Here is a 16,200-nt window from a genome sequence, read left to right as displayed (position 1 = left end):
TGATGGTTTGCAGGTATTTTTAAACAGGCTCCCTTATGGTAGAAATAAATACCAGCATTGAGTTTGTACAATGCATGAGAAACCCAATGAGGTCTAGTCTACCACAACACTCTATTTGTCTTGCTTTCAAAGAAATTGTCCAGCCTTTTGTTGACGATTTGCTGCAATCACTAGTTCTATTTGTATTAGCCTCTTTTCACAGTTTGGTCACCTTCATCACCATGGTCTTCTTCTCGATGCAAGTCCAGAATATCATTTGCCTCCCTTGAAAGACAGTAGTAACCCCTACTCAAGGTTCTCATGAGCCCACCATAATATGTTCCTTCTTTTCTTATCCAAAAACAGGCCCCCTTGTTTGTTTTGTTTGGTTGCATTTGGCTTGATGATGCATAGTGGAATTTTCATACAAATGGCAAGAGGTTGACAAATTGCTGAAGGTTCAAATAAGAAATATATGCCTCAGCTATCTATATCAGTGAAAACATGCAAAAAATTGATTGTTGAATATATTGTATGCAAATCAAGAGCAACTATACTGACAAAATTGCCCACTTCTCATGTCCTTTCTTCCTAGAAAATTAAATTGGATTCAAGAGCACATAATCTACCTTCAATAACCACCAATACCTTTCATGGCTCCATTAGCACATGAAACCCGATGGGATCCATTTTCATCTCCTAACGCTATAATATTGAAGCAATTGAGGCACGCTTCAAAAACCACATAGGCACAAGTCATCCAAAAGCTCACATGCCATAACCAGAATCAAACTCTCTTCCTATTTCACACGCATCCATTTTCTCTCTCTGTGATGTATTTTGATTAGTGTAATTCAATTTTCTCTATGGTATCTTTGATAACTATATTGCATGAGATGTACTCTCATCACCATATTGGGATTGTACTTTTGATAATTGTAAGTTTGTTAATTGTAAGTTGGAAAAGATTTTAGCCCCCACAAGCCAACAAGTGTGATTTATGAATAGACTTGGAATGGTGCTCTGTCTAATCTTGGATAGATGTGCTAGGTTATGAATAGACTTGGAATGGCGCTCTGTTGGTTAGACATACTAGGCTATGGATGTAAAGAGCCAAAGCTGACTTGTGGACCTCATCACCTTGAGGAACATTCTTGGCTTAGGAAGGTTTCATAAACGACAAATGAACAAACACCTTAGAATGCATAAACCAAAAGAAATGAAAGGCGGATCAAACATGATTTGCGTGCTCTTGATTTCAAATTTGTCTGGATGCTTGCATGCATTTGATCGATGTCAATGGCTAGCCACTCCTTTTTGTGTACTATAGAAAACTATCCACTCACCTCCTACTTGTCAAATTTAGCAACACTATGATAGTTCTATCCCCCATTGAATAATTGCAACCTCAATTAACAGCTTTGTTGCACACATTTGTCCCTGAATGAATATGAAATGACCCTTAGTTATTCTAGAGCATTGATCCAAATGGAAAACACTTTTGTCTTAATTTGTATGGTTAGGTCCCTTATGAATTACATGGACATAGCTCAAAATGGATGTTTTCTAATGTCTTCACTCTAGAATGAGTTGTGATAAAGAAGCAAAAGTGGAGTTCTTGTCTATGGCTAGGGCCCCACCCAAGCTTATAATGCGACCCTTAAATTCATTTGGAGAATTTTTCTATCACAATGACTACTAGCCAAGGCATCACAATGGGTTGTTGAACTATGTTGCTTTGTATTTTGTATTTTTCTTTTTTATGGTTTTAATAGTCATAGTGTAACTCCTCCTCTCTAGAGACCTCTAAAAGTTAATCCATAAGGGGCCTTACTAGGAGATCCCAGGGTCTTTGAATTATCTAGAGTATACAACATATGTGTCCTGCTATTTTAAGAACTACTAAAGGAAGATTACGACTCTTGGACACTTGTTATCACTATGGCACTCAAAGGAAAGCACCATCTTGCTCATTTAAGGAAGTTATACAAATACCAACATTTTCTCCTAACAAGAGTAATAGGATATCTCAAAATAATTGGATCATTTCAACCATCTAGGTCATTAGTCGAAACACTATAATTATTCAAAATCTTGATGGTTTCTCATCCAAGGCTCATAGGGTGCTAGACCAAGATTATGTTTATATTGGCATGTCCAAGCTTGCAAGGGTGAGTATTTTACTATCGTTCTTAAATTAACCATGATTTGTGGACCAATTCATGCAAGGAATGCATGAAAACCTATAAGGTTTTTAATGCAAACATTGCCATGTGTGCCATTATACAATATCCTATATCTGCATGAAATATTAAAACATGTGCATTAAATGGTTACATCATCGAAAAAAGTTAGAGAAAAGAGAGTAATATTGCAGAAAATAGGTATGTAACTACTTGGTTTGAGGCCTCCTTTTTCTGCAACATGGCGGTCATTTCCAACATTTAGTGCTAGGATAAACAAGCCCATGACTATATTTAGATATGGCATTTTGACTAAAAGTGAAGAGGCTTGCATGTGTGTGTATCTATGTGCATGTGCACACATGTTCATGTGTGTGTGTGTGCACGCATACATGTAGACACATGTGCATGCAACATGTTCATATGTGTGTGTGGGGGGCTTAGAAAATCTAGGTTCACCTCCATATGGTTACTTTCAATTTCATTAATTTTTATATTGTGTTTACGAGCTAGATTAAAGCTTGAATTTCTTATAATTTCCTATACAAAGAATTTTGAGAGAATGTAGAAAATTCTCTATGTACTTAAAGTTCCCTACTATTACAATTAGGAAATGGCATTCTTATATAACTCTATTATATAGGGAATTTTGAGGAACATAGGAAATCTTCATAGTGACCTATGTTTCCCTACAAGGAGAAGTAGGGGATTACGTTCATGTATACTCTTATATAGGGAAATTTAAAAGAAGGTAGGAAATATCTTTATTGACCTTTAATTCCCTACTATTAGATGTGGGGAATGTGATTCCCTAGTTACACACATAGGAAAAATTGCAACATTTTCTACATTTCACAAGATTTCCTATATAGGGATTGATTAAAAGTCCCTTGTGTAAATCTCACCTGCAGATTCTATTATGCCATCTGTCTTACTAACAAAAGATTCTTGGTTATTGTAGGTACATGTAGTACATCATGTAGGCTCTTTTTCTTGCCATCAGGCATCAACAACGGAACAATTCTTATGTGCTGAATGTCATGTTGGGTGTCATCCCCAGTACACACATAATCATGTGAACCTGCAACCATCTCATCAAACCATTCTCCATGGGGTGTCATATGATTTAAAGCCCATGAATCAATGTACCATCTCTCATCTCAGTTCTGCCTAGATGCATTCTTAGACACATGCTGCATGGCAAACAACCTGTCACCCTGATCATCAGGAACTCCGCTAGATGAATCATAATTTCCATGCTGTCTACCCTTGGCTTTCATATCTCCCTCCTTATTGTAACAATCCTTTGCAATGTGTCCATATCTACTGAAGTAATGACAGTCCTTATCTCTGCTTGACTGAATGTTTGATTGCCATGAACCACATCCACCACCTCTACCATGGGGTGATCTGCCCCTACCTCTAAAGCCACCAGATCCACGGTTGCCATGTGTATTTGTGCCATGCCAAGCATTCTGTTGATGTTGTCCATAAGCATTTCGAGTGTCTCCTTGACATCAAAAAGAGCCATGGCCTCTGCCGCCTCTATCACGCTGGCTAAAGTAAGGAACAATGTCTCTGCTTTGAGACGTACTAGAACCTGTATTTAGCCCAAGCTTAACTTCCTCATGCAGCAACAAAGCAATCAGCTCATCCCAATCAAGGGATTCAACTCTCACAGAAATAGACGTATCAAATGCTTTATACTCTTTGCCAAGTCCATTCAATGTCACTGCAATCATATCATCCTCAAACAATGAAGATCCAATGGTGGCAAGCTGATCCGCTATGTTCTTGATCTCTCTAGTGTAGGCCTGAATGCTTATGCCATTCCTAGACATATTATTGAATTATTTCTTCAGTTGAATATTTATTGCATGTGTTACATTTTCATAATTCTTCATGAGTATGTCCCATGCATCCTTTGGAGAACTGCATCCAGTAATCTATATAACCATAGCATCTGATATACATAAGGAAAACCAATGTAACACATTGCATACTCTCTCAGTACAGAGCTTATAAGCCCTTTAACAAAATAGTAGTGGGTTTGGGAATCTCCCAATTCCCGTTTTTTGAATACTAAAAATGTGGCACCCAGATAACATGCCCATAAGTTTCTCAAAACCATATGATGTGATCTATCATTGGAAAGCGCTTGAAAAATGGAATCTATTGAGCTATAGAGCACTCAATTTGGAGTTATAGTGTTCAAGTTATGACCAATCCAAAGATTTGACCACGTGTCCCAAACTTATGGGAAATTCCCATATTCCCCAATATGGTGTTCTTTTTTTATCATTTGTCAGCATAAGTCCCAATAACCTCTACCAACCAAGAAATTCTTCATACGAAACTTCCATAAAGCAAAATTTTTGTTGTCTAGCTTTTCTCCCACAATTTGAGTGATATTGTCAGTGCCTTGAGCATTTTCCATAGTTTTAGCTTAGGTATTCAGTGATGTATACAACCTATAAGTATCTGACTCCTTTTCCTACAGTTCAGGACCAGTTTCTTGCAATTCAGGACAATTTTTCTAACAACCTGCTTTTACTGTAAATTGTATTCCAACAATGAAAAAACATAGTCAACTGAGCATAAACCAAGCTCAAATCAGTTCAAAACATTCTATGGTAGTGGCAAGACATCCTAGCAACAAACTATGTTCATACAAGTATCAATGTTTGTACTATATGCAAGTAGTAGTACCAAATATAGCCAGCACACTGCTATAATCGGTAGTATTTTCTCTATTAAAACAAGAGTATTCAGACCTCAAAATAGCCCCAAAACATCTCATTCAGTTGCCACTCTATGCAAGAGTTGATACATGTCCAACTGCTCAGAATATATTGCATGTATGTAAAGTGAAGTTGATAGGTATCCTTCCTATAGACAATAACCAGTCAATACCCTGGTATAACCAGTAATAAATCAGTCCAAACTTTGGACTTTCAGCACTCCCAATATTCCAAAAAGCATCTACCACTCAAGTGGTATGATCCAAGCATTTGTCACTAGCAAATAAGCATCACAGATACTTCAACCCTGTAGGTATATTGTTTCCAAATTCAGGACAGTAACCAGTTCACTGTTTCAAGCCTGCAAATAAGCTCCAAAACTGATCATTTAACACTCCAATATCATGCTCAAATGCATGATAATAAGTGCATTTACATTGTTAGGATGAAAGCCACCAGTGCCCTGAAATCACCTGTTGTTTAATGCAGTAAACAACCAGTCTGCACAGGTCTATGCTGAATATCTCAAAATCTATAAGGAATTTGAAAAAACTTTCTTTTGTAAAGTTGTAGACCATGTCGAAACGATCACTTCCAAGGGGTCATTTTTTCCAAAAACCATTTCTGTAACAAGATATAGCTTCTACAAAAAAAAGGGTTGCATGCACAGTCTCCTTTGATGACGTTTTCTTTAGATCTGATGTCTTGATGTCAAATGGACATTGCCAAGCCTTCAAGCTTCAGGCATTCAAGCTCTGATAACATGCTGGAAGAGAGGGAGAGAGACAAAGTCAAGTCACTAACTACATCGACTAACTGTGGTGAAGACTAACTACACTGACTTATTGAATGTCACACACATGTATAGTTGTATTCAGCTAATGTCGATCACACACATAAAGATAGGCTGATTGAAGAGTAACGTGAGCTTGATATTCTAACACATCTAACTCATGCTTGGCATAGAACTATGATGTTGTTGTTATTGCATTACTATTACTGCTACCATGGATATATGGTAAAAATCTACAATAATTGCCTTATATCATCATATGAATCTATAGCATCTCCCATAGGACAAATCTCTTCCTTCAATCTTTTACATCTGATCCATCAAAGATGTTAGGATATTTATTGCGTATGATGGAAAGGCACTAAGACTTAGGTAAGAAGAATTTGTAGCACATTGAAAATAAAATCTATAGAAGTAGAAGGTATGAAGTAACATAGATCCAAGAGATAAACAAAAACTACTAAGCAAGAAGCGAGCATTTGAGGAGCCTTTTTTGGCAACTTCCAATTCTATTTCGCATAGTCCACTTGGTCCTTTTTTCCTTCACGGCCACCACCACTTCCACCATTACCACCACTACCACCACCACATCTTACTCACACCCTCCTCACATCAGTACCACAACCAACAGTACCACCAACACTTTGTCTCTTTCTACCTATCTTTTAACTACCTAAAGTACAAGTTTCCATCTCTCCCTCTCTCTCTCTCTCTCTCTCTCTCTCTCTCTCTCTCTCTCTCTCTCTCTCTCTCATATGTTGAGGACCAACTGTTGATATCCCCCTCAATAACATCTCTTTCCTTCTCTCCCTTCAGTGCCAATTCCTCTCTGTCTCTCAGTCAGTCAGTCAGTCTCTCTCTCTCTAACAAGGCATTTATAGTTCTCTCGCCTTAATTTTCTCGTATTACTAAATTAAGTTTATGTGCTTATTTTTAATAATATTATTATAATGCTAGGAGCGCTAACTTATCCATCATTTAATGCTTCAAGGTCTCAAGGCAATTTCACGATAGTAAACAATTCAAGACTAGATTATAAATAAGGGGAAAGAAAGTCTAGAAATATTATAGCCAATGGTACTCTAAAGTCTATCCCTATGGACCTATACAAAGGAAGGAAGAAAAAATGCTTGTGTTTCAAATGTGGTGAGAAGTATGTAGCCAACCATGCAACAAAGTGTACGTATAAGAATAAAAAAACAAAAGTCCATAGTGTACTAGTTTTCTAAGATTCAGAAGATAATAATGATGAGGCAAACACACTTTATCGCTGCCATTGAAAACGAGAATATTGAGGAGGATGTTAGGCAATAACACTTCTATGATCTTGCTGACACTTTTCCTTTTGACCCTTCGATGCCTCCACAAAACCTATCTGAGCCACCCTCTCTGGAACTAATATGAGAGTGGGACGTAACAATCATCCATGGAATCACAATATCTACATCTTTGCAGTACCTCCTAAAATCACTCCCTCCCTTTGGGACCGGTCTAGAGCATTGACTCCGCAGAATGGCCAGATGATGCTAAGACAACTCGTGGTCTACCATATCTCTAAAGCAAGCCATCTAATTGGGAGACATAGGCATGAAGATCTCCTTCAACTCTTCATCTATTATCCCTCAAGTCATCATGCTCTTTGAGTATTGTTAAAGATAACCCGCACAATTAGAATGAGGTTAGCACAATTAAAATGAGGTTATCACTATTAAGATTGTCGAGGATTTGGATAGAAGATAAGGGTGTTGCAAAGAGTGAATCAACATTTGTGACTATTTCATGTCATGGAAAATTTAATAGAAAAGATCATGCACATGTTCACAATGATCGGACAAGACAAACGTTGTCAAGCATTTTTTCAAAAACTTAAAACCCCTAGTAAAATTGTAGATAAGTTGGATTTTTGCTAGCTTACTCGTTTGCGTGACTGTTTTGTCATTTCGTAGTTGGATTTTTTGTGCTTGTCTAGCTTAGGAATTGTTTTTGTCATTTTGTTTGATTTTCTGAGTGTGGAAACTTGATATCCTTGGTCGAGTTTGGTTTTTTTTTGGACAGGTTGGACCTAGAATCTGTTGATGATTGACGAACATTGTGGAACATGTATGATTTTTTTATCGAGACTCTTACACATCACGGGGATTATGGGTTCACATTGCACTTATATGATATAGTGCACTCGGGCATCATCTCTTGATTTTATCAAATGTTTCCATGCCAAGGGTTGGATTGATGCACGTTTTGCACCATTTGTTTATTTGTGAATGTAATGAATTGACCTCCCCACCTAAAGAATTGAATCGATCAACCAAAGAATGAACAACATGCAACAAATGAATACACATCAAATTGAGAACTCCATCCATGCATTGAATCTAGCAAGCACGAAATTGCGAGCCACTGATTAATGCAGAGAATCAGGATGCAACGAGAGCCATTGGCGGATGCCCCAAAATTTGGGGTCACACAGGATTGGTCCATTGCTGAGGGGAGCAACAGAGGGTGATTGACCCAATCGGATCATATCTTTTATTTTAAGAAAACAATGTGCTACATGCAACGAATTGACTTCCCCACCCATGCATTTAATTGAGCAAGTAAGAAATTCGATTCATTCATTAATGTAGAAAATGAAAGTGCAAGGAGAGCCATTCGTTGTGCCTGTGAATTTGGGGGCACAGATGATCAACACAATCAAATACAAAATTTTATTTAAAAAACTAGCGTGCTTCCTATTTTTAATCAAGCACAAAAAAAATTCACCCCATAGAGGTGGGTATAGAGATTCATGGGACATGCATTGCTTGCAAGCATGGGAGGTGAGCAAGAGTAGCTCAATGTATCCATGCATGCATTTCAGCTAGCACGCATCATTCACAAACCAACCAGCAACAAAAGTAGCCATGAATTTAGCTATGAATCCAATTTGTTTGCCATTTGTGACAATCGTACATGCATGTCATCATGGCATCCATGCATGTAGTGATTAAGGACACTGCAAGGAGAAACCAGGTAGGTAAACCATGAATTCAACAATTTGAAGGACAGGAGAGAGAGAGAGAGAGAGAGAGAGAGAGAGAGATATTGCAATTACACATACCTGCAAATTCGTCTCGCATAGAAAATACCTAGAGTCTATGGACTTGCCATACCATTGGCAGCATAAATATATAGTCAAGATAGAGGGTGCAAAGATGAGATGCAAGTGGGAGGTCGAGAGGTTGCCATTTACTGCACCATGCAATGTTAATCTCCCATGCAATGAGGTGGCCACCACCAGCAAACCGATAAGCGCGACAAGCACTGGCTTAAAACTCGCTTTGAGGAGACTTGTAGTAGGGGCCCAAGGTTTGGGGGGCCCCTTGCTAACTTGCTTTCTATTTGGGTCGCACCCAAGGGGCAATAGGGGGAGCAAGGGCAGTGGATCCCCACTCCCTTGTAGTGACATAAACATACACTCATATCTTTAAACACATGTAGATGGACACATGCTCCCCACATCCACACATGTAGATGACATGAATTCTACCCTCCAAAACGAAGAGATTCATTTACTGCGATGAAAAGTGTGCTCGGAGCTTTCCGTTCAAAAGATAATATAATATAGGTTGCCCTTCATAAGATAATATAGCCACAGCCCTTCAAAAACATGGTCGCCCTCCAAAACCAAGGGCTGGCACGTAGTATACATCTTTTATGACTATTCTGGCTAAGGCGGACGTATCGTGAAACTTTACATATGTCCTTTCTAGCCTTGACTTCGACATGTGGACATGACAAGAGCACCGCCGCTTTAGTACGTTTGGGGAGGGACGATAACCAAGGAGGCCAGAGCCAGTGCAAGAAGGAGGGCTCCCATGACGATGGACATGGGGAGCAGGGTCTTGGGGATCAGGATAAGGATGGGAAGAAGGACGCAAAGAGGAAGAAGGCCACAGCAAACGGCGATGACGAGGGAGGAGCCAGGTCCCCAGCCCATGTACTCAAGACGACTGGTTACGGGGAAGAACCAGCCGAGGGCAGCGAGGGAGGGGATGAGGACGACGAGAGCCGTGTGCCAGTGCGGGCTTACGTAGCCCACCTCCAGAATGGGAAGCAAGATGACGAGGGGCCACAGCGAGCCCATCCACAGGGCTACATTGGACATGCGCACAACCTCGTCGTCCCTGGCGATATTCGGCTGCCGCCGGACTGCAGTCGACGACGTCGTATTATCAGTCTCTGCATCGCGCCTGAGGCTCCACTTCCGGATGTGCAGCAGGAGGGCTTCCGTGAGGAGACAGCTCGTGATCTGCAGCGGGAATGCGAACACCACCAGCACACCCCACTTCCAGGGCGTCAGCCTGCGCGAGAACACCACCACTGACGGGTCGCTCGGCTTGTAGTAGGCCGGCGTCGTGGCCCTCGCGTTGGGCTGATTCGCAGCCAGATACTCCTGCGCTCCATCCAGGCTCCGCTGGAAATCCTCCGACAGTAACAGCGTGTGGCGCTCCCCTCCCCGATCCTCGAACTCTGTCGTTAGATCCACGCTGTAGCACACTCTGCACACAACGTAGCACTGCGCCTGCTGGACGCTCTTGCAGCACTCGCACTGCCCCTTGCAGCATATGTCGCAGCAGAAGGAGCCGCCGTTGCATTGGATCGTCGATGCAGGACAAGAAGAATTAGCTTTGGCTGCATGGCATTTCGTCGGAGAGAACGTGGCCTCCGTCTGCTGCACCACGAAGTCGCATGGCGGTTGGGAGGAGTTGGCGGTGTCGCAGCTGCACCTTAAGCCGCAGCAGTATCTCTGCTGCAAGGCGGCTGTGCGCACCACCAGATCGGCGGGAATGTATCGCGTGCGAAGGATCTCGGGGTAGTTTACGCGGAAGAAATACCCGCAGAAGGCTGCAAGAGTAATCAAGAACCAGAAGGGGTATGGATAAGAAAAGCAGGAGGAGTTACGATTGGCCATTGACAGTTGCTAGCTGCATATGTAATGATGAGGGTTAGCTGGTCCGAGGCTGAAACCAGTAACAATATGGTGGTAGGGATGCCCGTTAAGTCTTCGACGCTCCGCGTTAGATGATAGATTCACATGCTTTGTGCAAGTGGAGATGCTGACTTGATTTATAAACAGTGAAAGGACATCTAGTCAAGAATCTAGTGCTGTAAACGCGTTACCCACCTTCCAATTTCGAAATTTATATTTAAAAATAAAATTTCAAGGCGAGAAAACCTATAAAAGTTTGAGAATTTTAGTATATTTTTCCTTCTATACCTCTAAATTTTGGCAAAAGGCCTCTGACCTTCCCAACTTCTCAGAATCCCCACTTCAAGGTTTTCCAACCTCGTGGGGTAGTCGTGCAACAGGTGGATTGACGACGACTTTTGATCTTGACTTTCCAACACAAGAAGGTTCCTCGTGATGCAAATAGTAGAACATGATCACTTAGGAATCGTATTGGCGGGTTTTGGATAGTCAGGTTAAGGTGCTTCAGATCCATCGACATCATTCCTTGGTGTCTGTTGCTTGCTGTATAGTGTAGGTTCAAGCTGTCAAGAGAACCCAGATCCCCGATGATTTTACTGTAGTATGCAGACGAGCACCGTGTCGACGTTAAGACCTTGGCCGCGAGATAATTAAGTACTCTGATCGCAGATTCACAGGTCGTCCGCAGATTTATAGGTTCTGGTATTAAACTATGGCAGCCCATAAATTCCCCAAGCAAACTCTCATTTGTTTTCTCGTTGCGCTCTCGGCCTTCTGTGCTTTCTTCTTCACAGTGGATTTTCCAGAGATCCGCGACGGCCCCGTCGTTCTGAAAGTGCGAACTGCGACGATGGTGCAGAGCTACTGCTGCGCCTTCAGGTGCATTTGTAGCTACTCGGCAGAGGAACTGGAACAGAAATGCAACCAGAGCGATGCGAAGCAGGCAGAGGCGAGCTTCTCACCGCAAACGTGCAGCAGCATGAGCGTGGGTGGCAGTAACGAGACGGCGGCTGAGCAGTATTGTCCTGCGACAGGAGCGGAGGCGATGTGCGACGGAGGGTATTATTGCTGCGCCTTATGCGGCGGGGACGAGGGTGGGTGCTGCGACGATAGCAAGAATGCGCTGTGCCAGCTGAAGTGCGACGTGTGCTACACGGTAGATCTGACGGTGGGACTGGAGGGTGACGGGGCGGACCGGTCCGTTAATATCTCGACGGGCTTCGGGACGCGTGCGGGCAGAGCCCAGCGCTTCTTGGACGGCCACGCGCCCAACTCCACCTTCCACGGCTACCGCAAGCCCGCCCACCCAGGCGTCATCCTGCTCACCCGCCAGTTTACGGCCGTCAGGTGGGGGCTCCTGGTCCTGTTCGTCTTCCCGCTCTTTCTGATCAGCGCCGCGCTCACGCATCACGCCATCGCCGCTCACGCCATCCCTCGCTTCTGTCCGCGAGATATCAGCCGCGATCGCGCTTCCGATCTGGTGCTCTCCTGCAACTTGGCGCTTTGGCTCGGCATCGTGTGGCCCCTCCTCGTGCTGCTTCCCATCCTGCTCGTCGGAGACGCCGTCTCAACTGATGCTTGGAGAAAGGCTCTGTATGTTCTCATTCCTGATATCGCTGCCCTGGGTTGGACCCTCCGTATCGGTCTTCGCCTCTCGGATGTCGGGTGGGGCTTTTGGTCTACGGTCGCCGTCATCCTCTGCTTGTGGCTGGTGCCCATCGGGGTCCTGCTGCCCATTCTCCTTGTTCTATCACACACTCGCCTTCCTTTGTCTATCCTAGGAGGCATCCTGCTGCTGGCATTCGTGCCATCTCTGATCCTCGGTCCTCCCGGGCGCTGGAGGTCAACATAAAGTGATTCTCATTGTCACTAAATGTGATCTAATAATCTCTTGTTAGGTTATATGTTCGTCTGTACAATTTCAGCAATATATCATATCGACACTTAGGAGCTGTAACTCATGCGTGTGTTTAAAATAGGAAAGGTTTTCTAGAGAGTTCTCTATTTTCAAAACCAAAATTAGGACGTTTTTAAAAAACCTCACATTCCCAAGAAAATATCAAAATATATGTTGTTTCTCTTGGAAGGTGGAGATGGGAAACCCTTGTGAGAGGTTTCTTAGACTAGTTACATATCAAATGACGAAAACACTCACTTTGCAAATGTTAACTAATCAAAGTACTTTAGGGCTTGGAGATTCACAGTTTTTACTACATAGAAGAGGGCTTGACCTATTATTTACCTGCTAATTAAGTGAACTTCTCATAGAGTTTTGGATAAGGGATCTCCCATGTCCATTTTATAAAGCAATAGACAAGAGTACACTTTTTGCATTTGCATCCAACCAAAAAAGTATTAAACATATTAGTTTTTCCTTTTTTACAAACATGCCCTTTTTGTGTAAAGGCTTTGTGCTAATGCCCATGCCTAATTTATAAAATTGCCCCCACACTCTGGGCAAGGGCTAGCCGTACATCATTTGGTGCATAACCAACCTCAATGGGAAAGGGGAGTTCTCTAGAAAATTGGAAACATCCCTTCCCCCCCCCCCCCCCCGGCCCCCCCTCTCCCAAAATGCAATTATAATCTTGTCATTTTCTTTCCACATAATAGGTATGTGTAGTTCCCTCCCCCATTTAAAAATGCACATATAGAGATGTGTGTGTACACGCATGCATACATATCTAGCATTTTTATTGTGACTATGAGAGGTCTGAAATCTCTTGAAGGGCCTTTGAGCAAAAGGGAGTTCTCAAACATTTGCAAGCCTCCCCATCCTACAATAATCCTTGGTGAATTTGAATTGTAAACATCCTCTCTTTTAACATGTCGCCATCTCTCTCTCTCTCTCTCTCTCTCTCTCTCTCTCTCTCTCTCTCTCTCAAGATGATAATTGTGCTTTGTGTAATTGATATCATTGTGAACCTTGCAAGGCTTTGCATTGCTTTGCTCATATTTTTGCAAGGTAAGGGAAGTAATTGTATGATCATATGGCTACTTCTTTTTGCTTACAACTATCTCGATGCCAAAATAATACACATTCGAAAGGATTCATGATTCATTCTTGCAAATGAGGTATACATAGGAGACCATAATTCAATTGTAGTCATTGAATTAGTAGAATGTTAAAACCATAATATTGCATGACCTTTATCACTTGCTTTTCAATTTTTGTTGATCTTATTATAATCCTATTATGGTATCCTATGTATACTTCCTTTAAAAGATGCACCACGTACTTTGGAAAGTATATTACTGTAACGTGTCCACTTGTTATCTTCAGGACACATCTTAGCAGTCCATCGGAAAGAATGTCTAGAAAGCTTCGCCCGACACTCCAACGGAATGTTACGGGGTTTGCGATCTAGGACTCTCCACGTCTGCTACGTAGCGGAAGTATTCCGGCCGTTCCTACTTAGGACCAACCTGAATTAGGGTTTTCCCTATTGGTCATTTCCTAACAGCAACTAGCGTCGAACCCGAGCGAGCTACTTTACGTAAAAACGCCAGGTTCGAAGCGGATTCACGCTGCACTTGGTTCAAGAAGAATGGAAAACGAGAGGGATGCGAAGCTCAACCTTTCTGCCATAAGACGTAGTCCCATTCCATTCCCCTAAAACAACGTAAATCAGAAGCATCTGTATCTTAGACTCTAGGTCAACGCTCTTGATGTTCGTATTCTCTGAACGATCTTCTGGCTGTCCATCGTGATTTGAGAAAAGTTCCTGGCCAACTGGGACCACCCATCCGTAGGGCGTACCCATGGCCACATCCACCGCACTTTCCTCAGGTTGTTTTAGTTATTTAATTACCTAACACATTTAGTTGGACATGTATCAATCAACTTCCTTAATTAGCCCGTTAGGCATTGGTTTCTTCACGTAATCATAGCACATGACATAGAAAAGTAATGTCAAACAAGTTCTTTTTTTTCAGGTTACCATATTTATCTTTGAAATACATAAAGTCTAGCCCGTAGGCTTATCCATAATCCGCCCGAAGGCTATCTAGCAATCCACAGGGATCACTAATCCAAGATTCTACCCATAGACTAGTATGCGGGCTTCCACTACAACAGAAACGAGGCATAGACGCGCATGTTAGACGCACAAAGTCGGGCGCGTCTATCACAGCGTCTATAAGTGCGTGTAAATAGACGCGAATTTTGCGTCTATATATCCGCGCAAATAGACGCTAATATAGATGCGCCAGCAAACACACAATTATTTAACTACCTAAAATTAGCAATTCACATAATTAAAAAACCAAAGTTAATAATTATTTAACCACCTGAAATTGATTTTTGAGCATGCACATGTGCGCATGATAAAAACCATAGAATTAAGAATACACATTGAATCTTTGAATTAAAAAAATAGAGTTAATAATTACTTTTTCATTGCTCTCTAATGAATGGTAGTTCCTCCAGTTGACAAGTCTGATATAAGTAATTAGCAGCAAGCGACAGAAACCTTACAATTAGTAGCAAGCATTGCAATATGTATTTCGTAATTTCTCTACGTACTTGAAGATGATAAAAGATACTTCCTTTTTATTATGGAAAATTCAATTTAGCTTTAAAATTGGCTATTAATTCTTGAGTATGCACGTGTGCGCATGATAAAAACCATAGAATTAGGAATACACATTGAATCAATAAACAAATTAAGTATGTTAAAGTGAATGATCCATCTCATCTTCAATGAGATCAGCCCTTGCTAAACTATCTACTTCTAGGTCTATGTTACCAAGAGGTAACGAAACAAATAAGTCTATCCCACTATCAGATGTGTTGCTATATTGCTCAATAACTTCATCAATATCATCGACAATCACATTATTGTCTTCTTCTACGTTTCCTTGAACATCCTCGCGAGGTTCATCTTGTACTATATCACGCATATCATCCATTATGGTGTCATCATGCACATCATCATTAATTGTTGGATTGTCATCTGCTATCTTTATGTCAGTAATATTATCATATATTAGTTTTGAACGATTAGATATAGGGATGACATACCACCATCGGTTATTGTTTACCATTGGATGATACACAACCTGTATTTGAAAAACAAAAGCAAAATACTTAAGTACTTATTATATTGTGTATATGTATCACATGTATACATATAAAAAAATTAGCCTTTGCATATATACATGCTCGCATTGTTGAGGCAGTACTAATGTGTCATTCTTGTTTTAGTGAAATTTTGTAGAGTCAATGATTACAAAACCACTTGGATGACGTCTGATTGTGCAATGCTCACCATTTGTTATCACTTCTTTAAACCACTTCACATCCAGTACATATATAAAGAATCATCTGAAGTCAAGCTTCAGAATATCTTGGATCAAGCCACAATAACCTTCCATGGTACCATTGGCATCCTCGAAGTGAGCAAGGACACCAAAATCTTGGGTATTTCTCTTTTCATCTATACGTTGAGTTCGAAGATATTTATCCTCACACCAAAGTGCATTGAATAATGTGCACTAGTAGTAAAAGATAAAAGATCAAACATGTCAATTATT

The 16,200-nt window shown here is 41.3% G+C and overlaps 2 protein-coding genes across 2 annotated transcripts; one reads left to right on the top strand and one right to left on the bottom strand.

Annotated features, from left to right (window-relative positions):
- Positions 1-8,813: 8,813 nt before the first annotated feature.
- LOC148040239 (uncharacterized) lies at positions 8,814-10,755 on the bottom strand. Its single transcript, XM_087697909.1, has one exon. The coding sequence runs from the start codon at positions 10,645-10,647 to the stop codon at positions 9,487-9,489; it is 1,161 nt and encodes a 386-aa protein (XP_087554035.1). The 5' UTR covers positions 10,648-10,755; the 3' UTR covers positions 8,814-9,486.
- A 232-nt stretch (positions 10,756-10,987) lies between these two features.
- LOC148040238 (uncharacterized) lies at positions 10,988-12,824 on the top strand. Its single transcript, XM_087697919.1, has one exon. It carries the CDS (start codon positions 11,378-11,380, stop codon positions 12,515-12,517), a length of 1,140 nt encoding a protein of 379 aa, XP_087554045.1. The 5' UTR covers positions 10,988-11,377; the 3' UTR covers positions 12,518-12,824.
- Positions 12,825-16,200: the final 3,376 nt, after the last annotated feature.

This window comes from Lygodium microphyllum, chromosome 2 (genome assembly GCF_053477565.2).
Source record: "Lygodium microphyllum isolate KBCC chromosome 2, Lygodium_microphyllum_v1.1.10, whole genome shotgun sequence".
NCBI lineage: Eukaryota > Viridiplantae > Streptophyta > Polypodiopsida > Schizaeales > Lygodiaceae > Lygodium > Lygodium microphyllum.
The sequence above is the reverse complement of the archived record's forward strand: the minus strand, read 5'-3'. Positions and strand labels throughout refer to the sequence as shown.